At 38.7% G+C, this 26185-nt stretch overlaps 1 protein-coding gene across 7 annotated transcripts in view; it reads left to right on the top strand.

The window, feature by feature from the left end:
• LOC124164161 (potassium channel subfamily T member 2) overlaps positions 1-26185 on the top strand; it is a 568139-nt gene that overhangs the window by 499819 nt on the left and 42135 nt on the right. For all 7 annotated transcript variants that reach the window (XM_046541370.1, XM_046541401.1, XM_046541385.1 and 4 more), the window contains exons 6-11: positions 3188-3271; positions 4563-4657; positions 18572-18755; positions 21391-21555; positions 22609-22809; positions 23526-23743. In XM_046541370.1, the coding sequence (XP_046397326.1) occupies positions 3188-3271; positions 4563-4657; positions 18572-18755; positions 21391-21555; positions 22609-22809; positions 23526-23743 (947 nt within the window). The remainder of the gene's footprint in view (positions 1-3187; positions 3272-4562; positions 4658-18571; positions 18756-21390; positions 21556-22608; positions 22810-23525; positions 23744-26185) is intronic.

Raw genomic sequence — 26185 nt, 5'->3', positions numbered from 1 at the left:
ATGACGACATAACGCCAAAGCATATAAGGATAAAACATAAGGATGAAAGGAATACGTGTAGATTTGCAAATCCTTTTTTTTTTGCCTTAATTTCCGAGGAAAGATTTTACTCTGGCTTGGAAAAAACGTGCACCACGGCGAGAAAGCCACATTCTATCCTCCCTTAAGAAACATCTTGATTTTGAGTATTTCTAAGAAAATGGTACGATGTTGCCATCTCTAAGTACTATACCTTTTTCTCGCCCTTGGCCTCAAAGATGTTCATCGTAATCCCGAAGCTCGGGGCGTCCTTGGCCTACGAGTGAAAGGTGAATAGGAGCAAGTGAGCGGAATGGAATAGGTAGTACTGTGATATCGGGGTACCGGATAAAATTCAACTCGGCTGAGGGAAAACGGCGACCTCGTTAGAAAGAAACGAAGTCTCATTCTCAAAGTAAATATTTGCCCTGCGCTTTGCCAGGCCCCACTCCGCGAAACCCTCTTTCTTCACTTTTTTCCTTGAAATCCTTTGAGTAAAACTTTTAAGGCGTCCGCGTTAATCGGACCACGAGCTGTTGTCTTTTGAGCTGGGAGTGCTTGAAATGTCTCACCTTTAAAGTATAGAGTTTGCTTTTTAAGCCACGTATCTTTTTTTAATTGAAGAACTTAAAAAAATCATCATATTTTCAAAACTTAATTCAATAAATTCACCCTTTTCTCAGTATTCCTCATTGAAGCTGCGAACATAATTGTATCATTATCGTCATTATTAAATAATTTCTAATTGTTTAAACTCTAAAAATTGGTTTATAAACAGAGGGCACATTTAAAATCCCTTCTTCTGTTAGATCATGTGTATCATGTTGCAGGATTCTGACCGTGAGAACTTTGAAGAAATCAATTGGAAACTTGAAACTTGGTGTTCAAAATGATGCATACCTCCTGCTCCTTAACCTTTACCTTTTGGTTATTTTTTTGATATATTAGATATTTTGTATGTATATTTGTAAACAGACATATGTTGAAAGGATAATATTTGAGAAACAGACATATGTTGAATAGAAATTATTTAGCTGCCTAAGTTCATTCTATTGCTTCTTGCCCTAAAAATTACGATCATAGCATATGTTTTACCTGAGTAAATCCGTCACTAAAAAATCACTATCCAGCGGGAGAGATGCATTCCCTTAACCTGAAAACTAAGAATATATATCTACCTATTTCTACCTATTTACGGCGGCGCAATTAGTCGCTTAAAATCTCAGGCACCTTAAGCATTGTAAATTATGCATCTCTATATTTTCTGGTAGGTATTTTTACGTTACATTTCGTATTGTTTGGTCTTTTCGTATTTGATCTTATATCATAAGTCCCGTAATCATGTATCGATGTCTAAGTTCTAGCAACAAGTATCTTAAAAAGAGCAACTTTTCAGGAGAGCAAAAAAAAGGATAATTTTTTTTTTACTTGTACACTGAAATTAAAAACCATAAGTTCATAAAACTGAAATAGAAGCATTCATTTGCACACAAAGAGTTGTTTTTTGCTTGTATTTTATTTTTTTCATGTTATAACACTTTGATTAAGATATCTGTCTCAAACCGACCGAATTTGAGATACGTGTTGTTAGAACTTAGCCATCGACATGCTATTCATTTTTCATGGTAGAACAAAAAAACACAGTAATCATCCACAAACTTTATGGTGCTGTCGACTAGTTTCGAAGGCTAAAGCGTCACCCTCAAGACAAACAAATTCTTCTGTTTATCCTGAGAATGTCGCTATAGTCTTCGAAATTGGTCGACAGCACCATAAAATTTGCGGAATTTTACTGTGTTTTTTGCTCTACCATGAATCTCTCTCCGCTCCACCAAGTCACGCCGAAATCAGTTGATTTCTATTCATTTTCACTACTTTTTAGATTTTTTATAATTCAGTTGACTCATTGACTGCAGCATCCATCTAAAAATATAAAATTTTTCAATGTGCCAATTCTATTCCGACTTTAGAATAAGAAAGCAACACTATGGCATTCCCACTATTTCAGGGCAATTGAGGCTTCTTAAATTTTTGTGGATCATACATTTTGTGCCCAGCGACTAATTCATGTACATCTACATACTACCCCGCAATCCTCCTAAAAGGCGTGTGGCAGGAGGTGTTAGGACACCAAACATTTGCACATAAAGCGGAAATCATCAAACTAAATTACAACTGGCATTTATTAAAGCCCTTTATGGTTCGGGGGAAAAAGGAATTCGCATATATATCCGTTCGGCAAAATATCTCTCTTAGTTCATCGCTTCTGTGGGACCTGGAAATATAGAGGGGCTCTAATATTATGTTCTCCGAGGGGCTCATAAAGATATCCATTCTCAATTGTTCAAGCAATTTAAGCCTTGCACGCAGCCTCCGAGTCTCCAGCGGCTCCCTGCATAATTCGCTTAATATCTGGTTAACGCTGTCTGTACGCCCGTAGCAGTTTTTGATAAACTGCGCAGCCTTCCTTTGAATTTTATTCAGTTCGCGGATTAAGTGTTTCTGCACAGGATTCCATACGCTCGCTGCATATTCAAGGTGCGGTCGGACGAGTGCACAATAGCACCTTTCTTTTACTTGAAATAACATTCTGTTTCAAATCGACTTACATGACCGCTACATCAATTCATCAGTCTCCAAATCGCATTGTATCACCAAAATAAAATTCATTGGTTAGGATGCAGTTTCCAAACTCCCGGCTCTGTATCACCGTGATATAAGTCACATGTTGGATATCTTCGGCTGATTCGCATGGCTTTCGTGTCTTTCCTAAGATGCACATTTTCTCGGGTGAATATTATTTTATTTAACGGAAACTACGCTACTTTACCCTAATCCTTAATTATCATAAATATTAATTCATAAAAAATTAAAAATAAAATTCATATAGTAAAAACAATTATACAATTATTTAATTCTTCTCATCTTAAAAAATCATTTGTAAGCATTGCAGAATCGTTTCAAATATTTCTTTTATGGTATTGACTTTATGATTGAAATTATTTATTGCAAAATTTTCTATAATAAATTACCCATGCCTACTTTTGAAGTGCACTTCATTTGGCTGAAACCTTTCCTATTAGTTTTCGAGCTTTTCATCCATTTGTGAACCATTTATCTCCTTTGAAATGTATCTAAATTGCCTTATGCTATATGCTTTTCTTTACAGTTATGCTGGCCTCCCCTAAGGAACCTATTTATACCCGTATTTCTGAACTGCTGGCTCGCGAAACATTCATTGGAGAATATGTTCGTAAGTACAAAAAATATTTTTAATGGTCCTAACTCTCAGTCATCCAATTGCATTGGGACCCTCTTGTTCCAGATAAAATTTCTAATTTTTAAGATCAAGGCTATCCATCAAAGGTGTAAATTTTCCTTAGTTATAATTAATCTCTGGTTATATTCTTTTTAAAAAATTCAGCCAAAGGCCCAGGTACATTACCGAGATAATTATATTCTTTAAATTTGCGTTACCTTTTTATTGAATTTTATGCTACATCATGAACTCATCCCAATTTCAAAATGCGTCATTATTATTTAATAGTTTTAATGCAACTGGGGAGTAATTCTATGTTATCACATCTCTTTATTCCCTTTAAAAAAGGAATTTGGAAAATCCCAAAGAGAGAATAGGTTATTAAGTAAATTGGAGAAAGTGGGGGAAAATTTCATATTTTATTCAAAGGTCAATTAGAATTTTTCTCATATCCGACTCACCACCGTCATTACCACCTAAACTTTTTTAGTTGAATTTGTTATGGCGATGTTCTTTGACATCCCAAAAAAATGATTTTCCAATCAAGAAATAAAAATTTTCAATTTTCTGATAAATTGACTTAGTTGCATTAACTTTTTTGTTCAAATTCGTTACATTCGATCATTTTTTATCTTTACAAAACAAATTTTTCCTTTCAATAATTTTTATGCTTATTATGCTGTGACTTAACTTCATAATAAGTCCTAATTAGAACTACTTCTCATGCTTCCCCAAGTAGACGGGTGACTTAGCATTTGGCTCCGCAGCCACCAGTTTCACTGTATAAAAGCTGTGTCTTAGATTTTTTGATTCGTCGCATTATAATTTAAAAAGTTTTACTTCTACGCGTATCAAGAATAATGCTGCCAAAAAGTATTTTTGAATAAGGTTGAAAGCTTGTATTGCCCTATAACTTAGGAACACTGGTATTTAAAATGAATACACTTTCGTTACTGTAAAGAAAATAATTCGAACCGTCTCCTCTGTCTCTTTATTCCCTTCGTATTTCTGAAGACCCATTTTACAAAATTTTTGTCTTAAGCTTAACAGTTAATTGTTGAGTTTATTCATTTTCAATTACATCAAAAAATAGCGATTATTTTTATCTTTTCCCATTGCCTATTCTTTTTTTAACTTATATTCCTTGGATTTAACAACATTACATGTGCGCACAATGGGGGTACGCACGTTGGTTCCCCCAAAAGATGTTGAAGTTTTCTCCGCTGCCATGGTAACTGGCGGGTGCGCTCTCTAACTTTTCCTTTTCTCGCCCTTCCTCCCGCAGAACGACCTCCACAGGGCGATGCAGAAATCCCAATCGGCCCTCTCGCAGCAGCTGATGATCCTCTCCGCCACCTTATTGTGCCTAGTGTTTACGAGGTAAGTACACAGTAACAGCACACGGTTCTGTGGGACTGAAAGGGAAACACAAAAAAAAGATGAGAAGAAGGAAGCATTTATTTGCTTTAGGGATGTAGCCTAATATTTAGCGCTGCTTATCCATGATGAATCTTTATGGAGGTTTGGTTAAATTTTAGTTTTTGAGTTTTGCCAACGTTGATTATCTTGTTTCATAAATAGTGAGAATTTGTATGGTTTATTTCATCATTCATATTATCAGTTTTCCACTTTGTGACTCGTAATGTCATTTTCCTGTGATTTTTGCATCTTTAACCTTGAGTTTTGAGAACAAATTTGCCGAAACTGGCTATTATCAAGAAATAAAGTTTAATCAAACATCCACATATATTCATCTTAAGTGGTTTTTGAGAATATAAAGATTTTTACTGTTTCTACATAAAAAAACTGAATTTTCTAGCTGATGAAGGTCATTAAATATCACTTTAGTGATTTCCTGTCGAAGTTAAAGAGAAAAATATTTTTTCTTGAGACAATAACGTTTGTATTTTTATTACGAAATAAAAATTTCAAATTGGACCAAATCTATTGATGACGCGCCGAATTTAGTCCAAATATTAAATAAGGTGTTTAAAAAAATTAATAAGAATAAAATTTGTCTCGCGGCAGACGTAAAACTCTTCACTAAGCATCCAGGTATGCATGGCATATTGTCCAAGATGAGTCTACGTCCTCTTACGTTTGTTACTATATTCCCGCCCGCCTTGACCGCAGCCTGACCGACCGTGAGGGGGCAGCGGCGACGGACAGCAAGCACTATGTGTATAGTCCGTATACCGTAGAGTGGCGCACGTGCCCGCCGGGTACCTGAGTCGGTCCCAAAGAATTGTTATGGTTGGTCCTTTCCTCATCCCGGCGATCGCGGCTCGCGGACCGACTCAGGTAGCTGGCGGGCCTGTGCGCAACCCTGCGGTATACAGACTATAGGTGCGGGGCACGTGGCTAATGAGCACGCGAGAGGGCGCCTCCGTTTGTGCCGGAAATTCCGCTCCCGTCCTCCGCGCGTCACCAACGGCGACGGGCTAATCGGAGCTCGATACCGTGTGGGTCCGCTTCTCCCCCGCCATTCAATCGCGTTAAGTGCGAGGCGGCGCTAAGTGAATTAAAATTACGACCTCCCCGAGGGAATATTACGCGGCTGCCCCCAAAGAGGGTGAAGAAGGGAACTTGTGCGTGTCCCTTTCGACGCTGCCAACATTGTCACTTTCAGGTACTCGTTTGTGCGCTCGCTCGTGACTAATAAATGAAAAAGGTGAAGCGGCTAGTTTTCTTCCTATTTATAGAATGCGAAATTTTACGTGTCGTCCCGTTCATTCCTCGTTTTGGCAAAAATGGTTAATGAGGCCGCGGGAAGTCTTGTATATCTTATTTTTGGAACAAGTTATTACTTAATGAGAGTTTATTAGTCCTCGCTGAGTCATTGAGTTTCGTGACTACGTGAACGGAATAAGAATAACGAACTGTTTTGAATGCATGTCGTGTGTAGTGGCGTCATGTTAATTTAATCCATTGTTCGCCTTGTTTTCTGCATTAGCCAGGGTAAATTTCTTATTTCCTTTTATGGAGCTCCATTTCCGACTTCCCTCTATCATATGTAAATGACCGTACATTACGGTATTCGCTTCACATGAAATATCATTCGGGAAAATGCACTTTAAATCATGTAGCTTATCATTAACTCCTGGAATTTTTAATTTTCTTCAAACTCCTCTCCTCAAAACTATATATTTTGCTTACGACTCTTCGAAATGCATTTTAGATGCTTGAGTTGACAAAATAGACCTCCTCTTTTGCAAATGGGCGCTGAAGATTCATTCGCATATTTGAAAGCATGATGTCTGAGGACTAATTTCACCATTAAATTTCTAATGCGGCTTAGAAGGAAATGCTTAGAAAAGTCATCCATTCAATTTAATATATTTCCAATATTTAATCATCCAATACTTCAACCCTTGTTCCATCGTCTGAACAAGATGGGACAGAGAGAGAGAAAGTTATTTTGGGAATGTATAGTAAGCATGGAAACCATGCTGCTGAATTAGCCGTTTTATTTAGTACATAACTGGAAACCTAAATATATAGTAGTGATCATGCCAAGTATGAGAAGCAGTGGTTAAACTATTATAAGAAAAATAAGCCACATCCATCGATAAAGTATTAGTAATGGATGGTACATAAACTAAAGCTCACGTAATCTGGAGGAATATTTTTTTGAGCTTTCATGATATATTTCATGAAATTATTACAGTTAGTGATTAACTTTTTTTGGTGAACTATATCTTTCAAATCCCATTTGGCATCCCATATGGGCGCCATTGGGAAGATGGCGTGGTATTTAAAGTTGGTTATCAGGCAAACTCACTTCTCAATCATCAATACATACAGGCATTATTATGTAATATTCATGGCTCTCCTTCACCACGGCCGCTCTGTGCTCAATCGATATCACTCATTGACCAATACGCTTAGGGTATCGGGACCGTATGGGGAGAATTCCTGCTCTGGGGAAATTCAATGGAAATACACTTCCCGCCGTGTGCTATTGAGCCGGGATAAGCCATCATTTTCCCGACGAACCTCGACGAAAACAAAAACATGGCAGTCTAAAATTGTCGGGAATTCAATACAAACCCAGAAATAGCGCGTCGCTAATGCTTACAAAAGGTATCGGTTGATCCTCAGATGATTATAATGGAACACGCGACCACCGATTCGTCCATAAATAACCCCAAGTGCGATCCTAAAAATGGACAAAGCGTCTATTTTTGAGAATGTTGCGAAACGGCAGCAGCTTTTTTCGACCCGTGTCCGTCCACATTTACCGCAGTTGAGCCGAAGAATGGACTTGACAAATGAGGGCGCGTTGTCCGGAACCATGAGACCACATGAAATGGAAATACATTAGTTTTCTTTCATTTTTACTCCCCAAATATTCCACAAATACCTTCCATTCCGTTCTTTCAAGAAATGGTTTCCACTCTCAATAGAAATTCCCTCGACTAAGTATTGCTCAATATTTCAATGTTATGCGATCGCTATTTCGGTGGCAAACTTCGATTTCTACCGTGGTGTTTCGCTTACAAATTTGCTTCACCGTTTTGTTTCTCACCGTGCATTTGATGCATTGCTCTGTTCTTTGCACAGGCTTATCGGCTGAAACCAGTCTTGCCTCAATTGAAATGAAATTGAAAGGTTAAAATGAAGGATGGGTCGTTCCCTCTTTTTTATTGGTTCCTATTACAGCTCGATTCCTGGCTTCGGTTTTCGGTTCCAATGATTAGTCACGTGTTTCATCTCCATCGCTTAATTTCAAAGGGATTAATGATTTCTGTATAATGAAAACTGCTCTTAATAGCAGATTAAGCGAAGGAGCCTACTGAGTAGAACATTAAAATTCTGAATGAAGGGTTCCGGGTTCGAATCCCAGTTGAATCCTTCGGAAACTCCGAAGTAAAACCCTCTAACTGCGAGTCAGCCCTGGGAAAGTAAATCTATATTTTCTTCACTGAATGTGTGATATTCACGAGTTAGGTCTGGGGTGAACTCTACCCTCACGTATCCAAATGAACCAATAGGTTGAATAACTACGTATTTCTGCATAATACCCAAAAAGCCACGTCTAGGGTGCTTGGCGGGGGGTGATCATTCACCAGCAGGCAAGAGGGTTCCCACATACTCACCATACGGTCATAAAAAAGCATGCAGCACCCAAGAGGAAATTGAGAGAAAGAACACCAGTCTCTTTGAAATATGCCATGAAATTATTCCCAAAGAGATCCAACATTTTCATTTAATGTTATTTTTACTCGGTATATTAGCATTTATAATTACACTGGTAATTAATTCAAGGCATTATTCTTCAATTTTATGTCGTCAGGTAATAATGATTGTACAATATTGGAATTAAATAGATAATTTTTCATACGATCTCGGATTCTGAAATCATCGAAATTCTATTAGTTAACATTTATGTAGTAGAGTTAATCCATACTTTTTCGGACTCCAAACCACCTTTTTTCCTTAATTCCTTCAATGAAACTGCATTATGGACGCTTAAATCTCTTTTAGGTTTAGCGTATTAGTGCCCTTGTGGCTTAACAGTCATACGGAAATCAATTCTATTGAATGCTATATTTTTGTGCTCACAAAACTTTTTTAGTATTATCTCTCTTGCTCTACTATAAAATTTTTTACCTTTCCTTGTATGTTTGTTACAATATGTTTATCGTTTTCCTATTTGTTATTACGATGAAATTCGAAGAGTCTACTTACATTTGGCTGTGTTAGGCATTCCTAACTTATTTTCTCCAATAGTTTCTCGTTTTCTCAAATATGTTTACGTTTGTTCCTTCCCCATGTTTTGTCTTTAAGTTCAGTGGTTGCAACTCCTCCTCTCATCTCATATTCACATTCAGTAAAAATGTATCCCCAGCGAGAGAATTTCAATTTGACTTTTCCCTTTCACTTTTCCGCTGGCCTTCAGCATTCTTTTGGGTGCCCTGTTCCTCATCCTGAGAAGTGCGGCAAAAATTCATGAAGGAATGTGAATAAATTCCAGCGCTAACTTTAGAAAAAACTTCTCTCAAGAAACTGTGGCTACTTCTGCCGCCATACACTTCAAAAAATTCACAGTCGTCTCGGAGGCCCATGCCTTAAGATACACAGAAGAGGTACGATGAGATGTGTACTTGGGGTTAGGGAAAATAATAATGGGGAAATTGTTTGTGGGATTTTAGTGGCAGAATGGCCAAAATATCTATTGTCTCAAATTAGGTGTATAATTTCGATCCGTTTTGGAAAAGTCGATTCGTCGAGTCGTATCGTGAAGTTTGGAGCTTGCATCTAAACGTTTTGCGGCGACGAGCAATAATATTAAAAATATTATTTTTAATGCGATATATTAATTCCATTCCGATTTTAACGCTAGAGCTTTATTATCCCCTCCCCTCCAAGAAATAAACCCCCTTGTGAATTGGTCCCCTTGATATGCTGTAGCATTGAATCCGTTTTGGTATCATATGTAAATGCATATCCTTCTCAATGAATATCTTCTAGAATAGTATTTCACAATGCTCTTGTGTTAAAATTTGCATTGGTAAGTATTACGCAAAGCAATTTCTACTTTTCTACGGGGGAGAGAGCCCATGAGAGAGAACGTAAGATTTCAACGAACCCTCCTACCGAATTAATGCATGATGAAGTTCGCTCCTTCCCTGGGGAAATAATTTTAATGTCTGCAATTCTTCCCTTCCCTCTTTCGTCGTTCACATTACACTCCTTTCCACCACGTATGTAATCACTTACCAGCCTTTATCTTTAGGCTTCATCTTTAGTTGCTAATTCAGGAGCTTACTCTTATTGGAAGGTAAATAGTTTATGATTTTAAGATTCTCCGTAATTTATATTATCAGTTATTAGCTACATTACCTTTTTTAATTTGGCTTGAATCAAGGTCTTCATACATGTATGTATGTACTATAAGGAAAAGTTAATGACTTACTCGTCGACTATTTCTCAGCGCTAATATTAGACTCAACTCTCGTGTGTGATAAATGTATCGCGGCATATCTTCCCACCATGGCAGCTCTCATATGAAAAGATGTATTTAAAAATATGTAATTTATAATAAACATATTTGCTTGAAATCTATAAAATTCTACTAAAATTTTTCCTTTATCATAGTGCTTGTAAAGCCTCTTTGTCGGTAGTCTACGCCTGTCGTTTAATATTATTTAGCTAAGGTAATTATAATTAATTATATAAATGGATAATAGTAAATAAATTACATAAAAGTTCCTGGAATTTTATATAAAAAATTATATGAAAATATCAGGAACTCTAAAAAATTTATTTTAATGCATTGATATTCCAAATTCATCTCTAACCTCCATTTTTCCTCCAATTTCACTCAGGCTATAATTTTGTAAATAATTCCTGCTCCGTAAACCTCATGTCACATGGGTGAAATAGTTCTCCTGAATTGCGCTGCGCTCATCACTTTTGTTATTTAATCCTGGAGGACGCAATTTTCCTTGAACTAAAGTCCTCTCTTTTGCAACTATATATCACTGTTTAATTTTTCCTTCTGTGGCATAGTACGTGACTATTAACCTTATCACCTCACGCAATTGTGACATTTATCGCTCGTTAGAACGCAAACTCAGGTCAGCGAGATAGTACAATGCTTTTTAAAGTTCTAGGAGTCATATTTATGGTAAACAAACTTTAAATTACAGTAATATTTTATTAAAAATTCTTAATACAGCGGATGGTAGGGAATGAAACTTTTCGAAGCTTGGAAATTAGCGGCTTACTGTCCTAAGAATTTTTGTTCTAAAAAATTTCCTGTATTTAAACTTGCGAGCGGGTTTTTTCAAATTTCATTTGCATTTTTACAATGCTCCATTTTATTATTTAATGGTTTTGATTGGTTTTTAATGGCTCAGTATCGTATTTTGTTTATATTGGGCGCATTTAATTTATTTCAGTATCATTTTAGCCTACTTTTAGGTTATTTTCGATGCTAAAATTCCTCATTTTGTTGGCCTTCATTTAATGAGCACTCACGCAAATATTTTATCCCAATAAACGTAAAGTATTGCACCAGTGAATGAGACTTGTTTTCTTCAGCTTCTGTATCATATTCACAATGAGGACAATCTTCCATCTATGTGCCCACAGCTTCTTCCGGAAGCGAATGGTAGAAGTAAGGCACGTTACGGCAGCCAGATCTCGATGCTTCGGGCCACAACCCACTTTTTATTAAATTCATTAATGCTTGCCCAGGAGTATTGTTACCACAGTGCTTCGGACGGTATGGTATCTATGTGTAAAATTTACTATCTTGCCGAAGAAGACATATTACTCTTGCTTACTCAGTCTCTTTTCGCGACAGATGACTAGTTTAAAATCGCAATGCTACAGAATCTAAAATTTCACTGCATTCAAAGGAGACATTGGCGTGAATCTAAATATTGAAACATTAACCTCTATATCTTCCCTGATGTAAACTTATAATTTTAACCACATCAGTGTTGTAAATGGTCTACTTTGTAAGAGGTGAAATATTCAATATACCACCTGAGTTTTATCGCGAATTATTAACCTCTCCAGACCGATGAGTCTCTGAGCTGTTATATAAATATTTCAGGTTCCTTTCGTAATCAGGGTAGATGGAAAAAATAACAAAACAGTGAAATTTGAAAGAAATATTTATCAACAAATAATTTACAGTATGACACATATATTTGCACCTTGGGATTTTACAACAGTATGTTTATGCACTACGATAATACAAAGAAATTATTCCCATCAAAAATAATTTATTATCATTCATTATTTTTAATTTATATAATCTTTACGAACACTATTTATTAGTTTTAAACAATTTAATACATGGCTTAGTGAAAAAACCGGATGACGCACACTCATCTTGCTTGCCGTTTTGCCATCCTTCATTTTTTACGATGCAAAACAAAACACGTGGCATTTAGCGGCGGAATCGCGTACCACGAGGTACAAAGAAGTGCAATGGCGGGTTTAAACGACAAAAATTCACACTTGAATGATTTTAATGATAAAAACGAGGAGGTTCACGTATGTGTCCCTTGGGTCTAAGAGGTTAAAGACAAAATACGGTCGATTGAAAGGGAGTGATGCGTGACAATTGATGCATGGGATGCGTAAGAATTGGATACCGAGCTTGGTCACGTGGATAATTTGACTGAGAAAAGGGATGATGTCCTATGCAGGACATGCGCGAGAGGGAAATAAACGCCTATGAATGTGGTGGGACTAGCCGTGCGCAGTTGCAACGAGATGGCACAGAAAGGGATTAAATTTCGCCAGACATCCCGGGGGAATCTCTCGTGGACGAGAAATGTTTTTTTACGAGCGCAACGACATACCCAAAAACATGTTTAGATGACTTCCGTTGCGTGCTCATGCACCATCCTCGCTTTAAACCGGCCCCCCTTTCTCCTTTCTCATCCCATGAACTTCCGTCAGTTCTCTGCACTCCCTCCTATCAGCTGCATCTACGAATCCATGCTTCGTAGATCATGTGGTAATAATTCTCATTATTCAGTACAAAAATTAACCGCATCAACTTAATTTATCATTTTTATGATTGGATGTATAACTAGCATTATCTCATGATTGTGATGAATGCTCTTATAGAAAACATACATTATTAGCTTCGCTCACGGTAGAATCTTCGCCAGATAAACATTGATTCACGGCTTCAAATCCTTCTCGAAAATAACTATATTTTTTTACATTTTCAGAATTGATACATTCATAAAAGAAAAGAAAATAAATAAATAAAAATTTAAACAAATGCACCCTGTGCGGATTGCCGGTAGCAAAAAGAAAATTCGAAAAAACAATATTCACAACAAATGAGAGAATATCACACTGTGATATAACAGAGTAACTGCAAAAATCTAAGTTGGCAATTCATTATGACAATAATGTCAAACAAACAATTTTTCCCCATATGATATTAAGTTATTCCTATACGTGGAAATGGTGTTTTAAACATTCAATTGTTTTGCAAACTTTGACCGAAAATGCAAAAATCCCAACGGTGCTGTTCGGCGGCATGGAGTTTTACTAAACTACTGCATGGAGTTAATCAATAATAACTCCATGCCTCTGTACCTTACCTACCCTCTGTATGAGTCTAAACAGTGAATTGTGTGTTTTAATTCGTTTAAAAAAGGTAAACGACGGAGTGACAAATATTTGATCCATACCTAAATGCAATAAATTTCCTTGCGGTGTTGAAGACTCATAAAATAGGAAAAGATCTTATGAGTACTGATGAAATTTAGGAATGAATTAAATGAAAATATCATTGGGCAGTATCAGGAGAAACTTTGTAACTAGCATTTAATGCAAAAATTAATCGAATTAAGGGATCTTTAGCTTAAAAATCGTATATGAGATATTTCCTTCCAAAACAACTTACAACTTTGGTACGCGGAGGCTTCCGCGGTGATTAAATTGATAACTGTTTTTGAATTAGTGCCTCGTTATTTATATTGGTGGACAACAGTTTCGGGCACATTCCAGCTCCCGTATTCGTGTCACGGTGAGTCAACGCGGCATTAACCCGGAAAACAATTATCAGCTTACATCTTTCATTGGATCATTGTTGGAGGAGATGCATAGTTGTAGCCATTTTATATTCTCCTTAAAATTAGTCCAAATATCTATTTTTGATTCATCTAATTCTGAATTCATGACGTGGCATGTGATTATCAGAAGGAATGCTGTTTTCATGAGAGGGGGAGAAGATCGATAGATAGACGAATGGATTGGGACTTAGAGGAATTTTAAATAAGGAGAATATATTTCGCGGGATAATTAACGATAGTTGAGAAAAAGGATCGGTTTTTAGATCTGAGTCGCTCGTTCCGACTCGGGTAACCTATGAATGTTTTGACTGTATGTGCCAGCGGGTGGAATGGCAGGTTTGACTAGCACAAGGTTCGGTGGAATGTGGAAGGATTTGTTTTTGATGGACGGAGACGTGTTTGAGATCCCAATGAGACTGGGGAAGGGAAACCGTTCGGTTGAGAAGGCAGGGAGAGAGGGGGAATGTTAGGGAAGGACGTGGCGGTTCACTGCGCGGTCACACTTCATCAATATTCCCTGAGAGCAGCGCCTGAGCGACGGCATTTGTTTTTGGGGTCTGATCGTTATCGTCTATGTGAATACTTGATTGGGCTCGTTCGCCATATTTTTACTGCCTGTTGAGATAGAGTTTGAAAAATATGGGGGGCCATATTTTTTCGTTTCCCAATCCACTGCCTACTTCTCGAGTTATTCTCGGTGAAAAATCGACAGCCTTAGCTCTCTCGCAGATAAGTTGATGACATCACGCTCTGGCGGAGCTAGTCATCGCTTCTCAACTACTCCTTGCAAAATGGCCTCGCTTTGCTTGTTGTTTACTCTCTTGTGAGTGATTATTTCACTCAATGAAAGGCCTTCCCAGAATGAGCCAATGAACTGGATTGCAAATAATGACAGCGACTCATGAAATGTAGTCGGCGACATTCGTATTTTTTAATTGTTTTAAACTTATGACAGAATGACTATATGAGGTTGTCATTTTTTCATCATAAGTTACCTTTTCCCCTCCATCTACTAAACTCTGTTAATACGTTAGGATTTCGTCTTTCAGTGAACGTGACCTCAATGGTGGTTTGGAATAATCGGGCAGTAGTCCAGTGCATTTTTCTGGTTGACTTAATGTCTCATTTATCAAATTAAAACTTTTTTACGGAAATATTGTGCTTTAGAGTTGAAACTTTAATTTTAAAACGATGTGTACTTAAAATAGATGTGGTAGTCCAGTATAATTAGAAATTTCCTGGGTTTACCAGCGAGCCAGGTTTTTCGTACTGGTTGACTATTTGGTGCTCCACTTATACATTAAATTCACGGAAGTTTGTGTCACTTTTATGAATTTTAATATTATATTTTCATAACATGTTTGTTAAATGATTGTTATTTCATATGCATCCAATTACTGCTGCGCTCATATACTCATCAGGTTTTTTCCATCAAGGCAACTGATTCAATTTTGATTAACTAAAAGGCATTTAAAGAATACCGCAAACGGAATTACATTAGTCGACATGATAGAAGTCATTAAACTTTCTGAAATTCATACTTTTTGGTAATATTTGTCGAAAATCGTCAATCAGCTGGCCTAATGCCCAATCATTGATAATGCCTACCAGCTACCAATACCAATCGTCAGCATGAAACTTTTATATAACCGATAATTTTGTCTCTAATGGGATTTCATACGGGTGAACTTTTGCTTCTACTTCTAATTCAGACTCTTTCGTCGGTTGGCCAACATAATCACACGTCAAATCCCGTTGTTAATCTTTGTATCTAGATGATTCAAAATTCTCTCGCTAATGGTTTTTTGGAATTAAGGGAGTTGTTTAAGCTCAATTGGTGAACACATTCTACACTCAGACAAGACTTGATTTTTTGTTTGAGAAAATGACTTGTACATACAGAAAGCGCTGAGAAAAAATCTGGAGTCAAGATTTACTCGTTTTTTTGCACGTATGACTTCCATTCTTAGTTCGTTAGACCCGATGAATAATTGCTCTGGGTCAAGTGATTTTTTTTTTCAATTTTACCTGGGAAAAATGAAATGAAATTGAATGATATTTTCGTGTTCTCCCATATGTTAACCTTGGTGTGTGTTACATTTTTGTTGGGAACAAATCTGGGGAAATATTTTGTCTAAGCCTCAAATTTATTTAACCCTCCATTGATCCCCAAGTTCCGAGCAGTAATATTTTTTTTTAACTTAAATTTTAAGTATCATATTTCAAAATTTGCACCATCCCATCGATAACTTATGTTTTAGAAAATTACCTTTCCATCGTAATTATTTTACATAACGTGTACAGAGTGCAAGGCATTTATTTTTGGCAATTTTACCTCGAATCTCTCACAATATTTACGGCCTCACTCACGGTTCGTAACGTCAAGGCTACCAAGCCAACGGGCTTCACATATCATTGACCACATTGCCTTGGGGAATGAATGCCCCAACCGACGAAATCTTGGTGGGGGTCACCCCCGCGGAGAGATGGATTCGACGTCATTGAATATACTTTAGAAGTCGCAGAAGACCGTCCACAGTTACCCGTAGTCGACCTTAAGGCGGAGACTTTGATGCGAAGAGGGAAGGACGTTTATAGCCTCTACGACTCGGCTCGGAGCTCCGTGACGGCAGGCCGTAGACCGTGTTACACCGTGGTGGTAGGCGAGAAATCCAATTTTCACTCCTTATCAGCCGCCATCCACTCGCTCTCAAATCACTCCGTCTCTTTACCACTCCCCCAGCTCCCTTCAATCTCACGGTTCCTCATCCTCCAATTCTCGCGATTTAATGCATGATACGAGGATAGTTCGAGCATAGTGCGTTCGCGTGTCCCCCGGACCTATTCGCGTCTTGCGAGCATTCCTCTTGGAGGTGAGCATTGCCTCTTCTTGCTAAGTGCCCTTTGCAACGTGGCGTTAGTCGTTGGAGGAAAGCTTTAAAGCCGAGTAAGAGTACGGAAATTGTATAATCGGGCTGCTACTTGGGAAAGGTAGTCGTGAGCCTTTTGAAATAGTGCATGTTTCTCCTTAGTGGGGTGGTTAGTTAGGTCTTTCTCGTGAAAGGGCGATGTGTCATGTTTGCGTAATCATCTTCATAGCTTCCGCACCCGTAAAATTTGCTTTTGTCAAGCTGATGCTGGTATTTAGTACTAAGAACAAATTAGGTCAATATCTTTTTTCTATGCGCATTTATTTTTGGTATTTAAAATACATTTAGTTATTGAAATTTTTAAAACAAGTTTCGCGTTATCCTCTGGAAGGAAGTTAACATAAAACAATTCAACGAACCAAACGTATGCCAGCATATCATCCTTTCTACCGAAGGACCAGTAATAATGAATAGGTAGTTACCCATTGTTTTTAAATAACCTTATGATTCCATAAATATATCACACCAACTTACTTAAACCTCAAGATGTGATTACCCTCGGAGAAGAATGAAAAGTACATCATCAAAACAGTAGCAATTCATCTCATCTCCTAGGGGATAAGATTTAGTGAAAATTTCATTCCTCCTATCATTAAAAATTCCTCTCACCTTCCGTGAAGGAGTTCTTTTCTATTTTTAGGGCTATCTTATTGTCAGCGCGCGTGCCACAAAGTGGTAAGGCTGGCGGTAGCAATGCACTAAAATCAGTCGACCCATAACTTAATTCGGATCAACTATTTCTACAACGATTGACTATTTCTACACATTGTTGTTCGGATGTATAACGTTTATCGAACGGTACAAATCACTCTGCATGCTCTCCAAGTGGCATCCAAAGTACAACTGCATCAGCGGTGCCTTTGATGCCCGACCGACCGCCTCCTTATATCTGCAGCAGCGTCACGACTCTTTCTTTCCCACCGTCAAACCTTTTGGCATAGTTTACCTAACTTATTTACGGATTCCTAAAAAAGCATCATTTTTCAAACGGTTTAAATTACGAATGCTTCGAATTTTCGGCGATAATGATTTTATATCTCTCAGGTACCAAATGGGTAAATGACTAAATCCTGCAGAGGGCGCCCGACTAATGGTCATGTGCACGAATATTACAAAAGAGGATCCTCAAGTTGGCCTCTTAAAGAGTTATCATCCATCGCGCAATCAAATGGGTTTACAAAAGTCGCTACTCGCTGAGTTCATGGACATGTGTGATCCGAGTTTCGCAGGGAAATAAGATTTACTAAAACGGGGGTAAACCGAAATCTATGTTGATGATGATGTGATCTATGAAATTCACAAATTTTCATTGCCATTCCTCGCAATTACAAATTTTTTACTGCAAAATATTGGGAAAAAGTGGATTGCAACTCATCGCCACGCCGCAGACATATTTGAAAACCAATTCAAATGCGGCCGAAGTGGCAACAGAAATCATCCTTCTGTGGGATGGAATTGGGCCTCCTTTTGCAGTCCCCTCGGACTGGTGAAAGATCGCGTGGCGTCTCACAGACAGTGACTTTTTTCGACTGCGTCGGCTGCAAGTCTTGGAAGGGCTGCGGGAGCGAGGTTCATTGTCCACCGAAAGATATTTCCCATCGCGTTCTTATCAGGGAAGGAAGCATTGTCCAATGGGCCATCCCCTGATGGCCACTTCCTCAGGTGTCATTAGCTTCCACAAGCGTCCAAAGGACTGCCGCCCGGTGCCTATTCCTACTAATGGAAAAGGGAACCGGAAAATGTGATGAAACACCTGTTCCGTTTTGCCCCTTTTGAACCAGTTATTTTTCATCTCGTTCCTTCAGCGTCTGCGGCATCCAACACTTCCAGCGAGCCGGCCACCGACATCTCAACCTGTTCCAGTCCACTTACTACGTTGTGGTGACCTTCTCGACGGTCGGATACGGAGACTTCGTGCCGGACATATGGCCGTCGCAGCTCTTCATGGTGATCATGATCTGCGTCGCGCTCATCGTCCTACCCACCCAGGTGAGTGCACACCGTCCCCTCGATGCGATTTTCCACGCCGATGAGACTCGCTTTCTGATGGTGCGGAACGAGATTTGATTCCAAAACAAGGGAAGGCTGCTCATTCACCCGAAAAGACGAGGTGCTGAGTTAGGATCAGGAGCGGATCCATCGGTCAGGCGTGGGAGGTTTAGTGTCTCTTTGTTCCCTATCAAAATTGGGGAAGAATTTGAAAGGTATGGTACGTTATGGTATTTGAGCAGGCGACCGTAATTTTTTCCGTAAGAGAAGGAAGGGTGGAGAAAAACCTGGCGTCATCGTTAGCCTGCTCTTAACAAAAGATGCCAAGAGGTACGCGCCTAAACGTCCCATTCGACGGACGGAGTGTTGCGCTTGAAGTGTCCTCCACACGGCTCTCTTGCAGGGATCGGACGTTCTATGAAACCTTTCTGCTACCTCCGGGATTCCAAACCGGGCTCACCAAGTGTGAATCCAACACTGTAGCCATCACACTAACGCGATCCCCTAGGGAAGAATTTCTTTTCCCCTAAATCTGCTTCCTTTTTCACTATTTAACACACGCTGAACTTCATTTCTTTCCAGCTTTCAGAGAATAGAGATTCCTGTCTCGAAGGATTTATTACCCCTGACCCTTAAAACGGTATTTTTCCGGTAAAGGAGGGTTTACATGGAGCATTTTTCGTGTCACCCGGACTGCTCTTAAACCCAAATCGAACTTTTTTCTTCAATTACCAGTAAGCCCTACTCCAATTCATTCTATCAACAAATCCTATTCCCTTCCTCCTCCTTCCCCGCTTGCCTACTATTCTTCCCTCTAACTTGGTTTTACACAACCCTTCCCCGCTCAGTATTCGCTCCATCCAAATTCTCTCTCCCCTTCCTATTTCTTTGAGACATTTTTCTCCTCGCTTACTCCATCCTGTACTTTATCGTTCCACTTCCTCTTCCTCTAAATCACGTCTTCTCTCCCACACCCACTTCTAGAACGCCTTCAGTTTTCCTTGCCCTCTTTTTGCAGGTAGTGAAGCGAGCTTGTGGAGGGAAGAGTACAACATCTTTACTCTCATTGGATTCCATCATGCATCGGGTTAGAACGATATTTTGTCAACACTACGGAGCCAAAGTCTTATTAATGGTGGAGTTAGTGACAAGTTACTGGCAATTTGACGTCGCCTCACTCCCGTGATGTTTTCAGGGAAGAGAGAGACTAAAGCTTGTGCCGTAGTATCTTCCCTTGAATCTTCTCTCCTCTTATAAACTGAAGTTGACTCCGTTGGGTCATTTGCTTTCCCATTCCTTTCTACATTCCTTCCCCTTCCTCTGACCTTCTTTTACATTCTCTCTCCGTAGCCACTACGAAAGGAGTATCTCATACTTGATATGGTGATACTAATCTCTAACCACGTAAAATACCATATTTTCTTAAGTAGATGAAAAATATATAGGTACTCTGTATAAATTCATTTCTTTCACCATGGTCCCAGGGTATGAAAAAAGCTGTTGAAATTCTCTGACTTTTTCATAGCTCTCGTTTATTTATATGTTTTGGTCACTCAGCCCGCTCTCAGCACCTTCCTCGCTCTTTCTCAAGTGTGAATACTTCTCAGCCCTCCGAGGCACCAAATTTTGAAAAATAAATGCACGTTTTGGTTTTCTTTTCAACGAAATCTCTTCAGTGAATGTATGAAAAAAAAGGCCACCGGTACTTACTGCTAAAGAGTCCTCACGTCTTCTGAGACATGCTTGCCTTTAAATGCTGTTCTACCATCGTTAAGAAGTTACGAATTCAAGCTTCACTTCATTTTCTTGTGTGAAAATGGCATAGGTTCCAGGATACGTACATTTGAGGTTTTAAAGCCCACGAGAAATGTTAAGTATAAAGTTAATTTTCAATATTATATGGAGGAATTTATTTATGACAACTTTTTTCTGTCACGTATGCCTAGTTTCGCGTTCATCTTGATGATTTCTGCTGTATGGCGTTCATGTATTACCTGCTGTAAGATAAAACTTTTAAGTAATTACCGTAATTCCTTGTCATATTTCGTATTTTCTTAGTCCCTTGGGAGGCTATATCTGAACTGAATTTATTCAACGTGGCATGTCAATAAGATAACACTATTGAACGAATTTCATATCATTATCACATATAATATTTATCGAGGAAAATAAAAACTTTCTCAGCGCAATTCAATTGAAATGAATCCTTTCAAGTGTTAACTTTTGGGAAAATCTTAAAGCTACCGTACTTTTTCACATTTGTATTCTAGTAATCATTTATATATTATATTACTAACAAGTTATTGTCCGTAAAATTATGTGTGCTACTTGAGTAGTGAGTGGTTTTTGATTTTTTGGATTGCTTCTTATCAAAATGGAGGTTGAAACAAAAATTAGTAAACCTACATAGAACTTTATATTTTTTAACCAAAATTCAACTAAACATTAGTATTTTTCATTAAAGTTTTTTTTCTTCCGCAATAGCTGTATAGAAATCTCGTCAAATTTAATTTGGTACTGATTGACAGTACGAAGTTTAAATTTTTTAAGAAATAATTGTTTATAGCTCACTCTTATAGTGATATTGATGTGATAGCTTATGAATTGCAACGAAAATTTTGTTCTTCTCTCGCAGTTCGAGCAGCTTGCCTTCACGTGGATGGAGCGACAGAAACTCGGCGGCAGCTACTCGTCGCACAGGGCTCAGTCTGAGAAACACGTTGTGGTGTGCAGCACGACGCTGCATGCGGACACCATAATGGACTTTCTCAACGAATTTTACGCACACCCTCTGCTACAGGTGAGACGGGGCTAAATTTATTCTTCTCATTGCTTACTAATTTTTACGAGACCTTCTGGAGTGCTTCGTAAATTTGGAAACATTGAATTTTTGAAGATATTTGGTGCAAGTGGGCTAGTATGATATGGACAATGGGATATGGATAATGGATATTGTGCATTTCTGTGAAGGCTACCTTGTAAAAACTTTATGCTGGAATGCTGAATCGATAAATATTATTTTGCGTTCAGTAAAGGGTCCGAACATTTAATGTGAAAATTAGGGAAAGCAACAATAGCAGATTTGTGATCTGAATATTCTTTTTTTTTGTGGGTGTGTATTAAAGTTAAATACTACGAAAATAACAGCGTAATTACTTATAGTTTGCGTTATAATAATATTTAAACATTTTTTTCGTGATCCTGCATGATATATTTTGGGAAGTGCAATGAGTATCGAAGTGGATGTTGTTTCTTTGTTCCAACGGTTACTTATTATGCCTGAGTATCTCTGACCTTTTTGATTCATTTTACAGATACAGCCCGTATAAGTTTATTTTTCCTCCATTATTATTTAAAGGAACATAACTAGGAAAGGTGTTATAGGAGCTTAAGGCCCCCCACCTCCCAAATTTCTTTAAATTCCCCAAAAATATTTTGTGCGACCGACTAAACACCGTTCGTAAGTTTATTATCATATATATAAACACTTGTTTATTTCATGTATGTTATTTCTGCAATTTCACCAACTTATCTCAATGAAATGGTCTATGCGGCAATGGAATTTGTTCACTTTCGACATTTGAAGGGAACAGTTGATTCAAATTAGACTTAATCCTCCCTCTCTCAGTTACATTTCTGACTACTTGAATAACTAATTGTGATGACTTTTCTACCCTTACAACTAGTTGAAACTAGTAGTGAGGGTAAATAAGTCATATTGAAAAGCGTTATCCAAGTTTCAATCGCGTGAACTAACCAACGCAACTACATGTATTGGCATTTTTTGGGGTATTGATAAAAACAAATTGTTGATAAGTGTGTGATAGGCCAGAATATCTTCTTCTTTTTTTAGGACTACTATGTGGTGCTACTCTCGCCAATGGAGCTGGACACGACAATGAGGATGATTCTTCAAGTGCCCATCTGGGCGCAGAGGGTCATCTACATCCAGGGCTCGTGTCTCAAGGACGGTGATCTGGCGCGGGCGCGGATGAATGAGGCCGAGGCGTGCTTCGTGCTGGCGGCCAGGAGCTACGCCGACAAGGCCGCCGCGGTACGTCTCCCAGAAAATAATGAGCTATATTTGCTATACTTTTTAGAAATTGTGTAATTAAGTCCGCATTTATACACAGCCCCTAATGTAGGCACATGTCTGAGCATTACAAAATAATTTTTGATTCACATATTTCATTTTGATGCAAAACCGTTATAATTTTTGTTATGATATAATAATCATGATAAAATTAAGCTTAAGCTTGTTGCCGGACACTTTTTTAAGTTGTTTGAAGTCAAATCACGTTTTTTTTTTCACGTAAATGACGTTAAGGTTATCTCAACTAGTTGGAAAAAGTGTTTGATTAGCAATATTAGGATCGATTGATCTGTATTCTCTTTACCCTTATTTTTCATTTTAGCTTCAAGGAATGTAGTCTATGAAAACAAAACCTTTTTTGAATGACGTACGCGGGAATGATTTTTCTTGAATCGCGTAGTCACGAACCGACCTCCTTAAGAGTTACGCTGTCATCTTGGTATCTTCAAAGTTTATGGAGTCCTTGTACTTGACAATAATAACATGTATCTCAATTGCGAAAATTTCAACTACCATAGAGAAGAGTTGAGAAATACGTCGTATTTTTCTCCCTCATTTATTCCTCTTGGAAAATCTATTAAGACCGATCAAACGGTCGTGATTATGCCGACGATGAATCGGTCGAGTCTTGTTAACATTCTTATCTCGATATCTTTTCCGTGTGCATGGCCCAACAGGACGAGCACACAATCCTGCGCTCGTGGGCCGTCAAGGACTTCGCGCCGGTCGTGCCGCAGTACGTCCAGATTTTCCGTCCCGAGAACAAACTGCACGTCAAGTTCGCGGAGCACGTGGTTTGCGAGGACGAGTTCAAGTACGCGCTGCTCGCTAACAACTGCACGTGTCCCGGAACGTCCACTCTGGTCACCCTCCTGCTGCACACCTCGAGGGGACAGTAAGTACCAACGCATGCCATCCACACGGTGGGAAAAGGAAAGCTCACAGATCAGCATGTTCTGTAGCCCCTTTCTCACCATCATCATCTTATGTCACGATAGGTTAGATGCATATCTCGACTTTTCTCTCCTACCTGTCAACATTTTTTTCTTTTTTGCATCCTTTAAACCTCTCCTATGCAACTCACGCAGGGTTTTCCCTTCCCTTACTTCCCATCAACTAGTCCTTTTACGATTAAATGATGCACAAAGATAGCGCACTGTGCACTTAATTTTAATTTCACAAACTCTTTAACGCGTGTTTCGATTGCAATCATCATCAGTATATGATAATGAGTGCATGATCAAAACATATGTAGCACTGTTTGTCAAATTAAAATTAAATGGGCAGCACCATATCTTTGTGTATCGTTTAATAGTGTTCCACGATATCTCTACGGAAAAAATTAACTCCATTCCACGATTGTCTTCATTAGGCTATCATGTCTCATGATGTGCGAGATAAAATTGTCCCGTCTTCTTCTTGGGGCTCAGCACTTACTCGGCAGATGAAATTTATCTTCATTATTATTTGGAAGCACCACATTATGAATTATTTCATTTTTGACTGCTCTGCTGTCGTCAATGTTCATGTCTCGCTCCCTGATTGCCCCACGCGCGATAACGCGAGTGGTAGCCATACGCTAAATAACTCATTTGTTTTACTGTGCGCCATTATTGGAAGGTGTGTTATTTGAATGGTTGTTGGCCATGAATGTGTGAGCAAGGTTTTTTTTGTTTGTCGTCGTATGAGTGGGGAGCTCTCGAGGTGCCGCCGCCGCTGTCCCAGAGGAAGTCACCTAAGGACGCCCGACAACCGAGCAAGTGTAGATTTTGGAAATGTGGGGCTCCCAGAGGAAAGAGAAAAATGTAAAACACAGTCCACAAGAAATATCAAATTGAGTCTTGTCGTGAAAACTCCAATAAAGGAGCATTCATCTCATGAATTGTTTCCTTATTTGAAAGCTTTTATTTTCACCTGGTTTAGGTTCTCCTTTTTGTAGAATGCCCACTTTGCCTGCGCAAGTCTACTGAGGCTACTTGTTTCTCTTTTGTTCATCGCCGGTTACCCCTACCCGGTTCTTTCGAGCAATACATCCTTTGCAAAAAATATCGAGTTCAAGGAAATTCTTCTCCAGCCTTCATTCATCTTTTAGAAAAATTATAATGGCTCCATTACACTGTTCTTTCCTCTCGTATGAAAACTAACACACACAAATTTCCTGACACCACAATTGATATTTTAGGCACTTCCAATTAATAAAGTGCATAGAAGCATCCTTCCTGCTTCCTTTCAAATTTATTTAAACACAATACCGATTGTGGCGTGGAAGTAGCAGTTCTATTAGATGGCAGATGAACTTGATGTCCGTCAAAAGCAGTGCGCAGTAATTGAGTTCCTTTGCTGCGAGAATGAGACGGTCGGAAACATTCACATAAGAGTGAAGACAGTGTATAGAGATGATGATGTCGATCGTAGTACACCTAGTTACTGGGGTCAACGATTATCTGATAAAAACGGGCACACCAATATTGAAGATCTTGTGCGCAGCGGTAGAACCCATACTGCACAAACACCTCTCATTGTTCAGCGCGCCGAGTCAGATTTTTACCGAACAGAAATCAGGTATGGCAAGGGAAATTAAACGAAAGCCAAAACAAGTAAAATTTCAATAGTTACGTTCCCGGGAGCGAAATTTAGAAACGTAACGAAATGGATTTAAACCCTGCGAGCTAAACTCAAGGTCGAAACGAAATCGGAGTCAAAATTACTTCGGGTCGATGCGAAACTAAAACTCTGGGACGAAACGAAACGTAGATAATGTTTCGTACCGGAGGGACCACGTGCTTCACCTTCGAATGGTTTGGTTTCCACCCATAAAGCGAGTACAAAGCATGGTTGAAAGAAGTAGAGGTTTGGCGTGCCACCATTAGATGCATGGAGCACTCATATATTTACCACTAACAGGAGAGCAGTGAACGCAAACCGGCCATTCAATTTTTAAGCTCAATGTTTTAACCTCTCTACACGTTTTTCAAACGTAATGTGTCGAAATTATTCCCTCTTATCCCCCTCTACTCAACTTTTGGGATTAAAACTTAACTATGAGCAGCGGAGTTTCGATTAATTTCGTTTCGTTCCCGTGAGTAAAGTTTCGTCCCGGGTCGAAACTAAACTCCTTGGTGATTTTGGAACGTACTATCGGACAATCTTGGTGCGGGAACGAAACTAAGCCTATGCCTCGTATTTTCGTTTCCCTCCGAGTCGTAGCGAAACATTTTCGTTTCGTTTCACTTGCCATCCCTGGCAAGAATATACGCCTTAGTTCCAAGGTGGCGGAAGGTTATTGAAAATGACGGCGATAACGTTGAGAGGTGACATGGTGTTTCTATAGGATGTA

The sequence above is a fragment of the Ischnura elegans genome, chromosome 1 (genome assembly GCF_921293095.1).
Source record: "Ischnura elegans chromosome 1, ioIscEleg1.1, whole genome shotgun sequence".
Lineage (NCBI taxonomy): Eukaryota > Metazoa > Arthropoda > Insecta > Odonata > Coenagrionidae > Ischnura > Ischnura elegans.
This window is presented reverse-complemented; position numbering and strand designations above follow the sequence as displayed.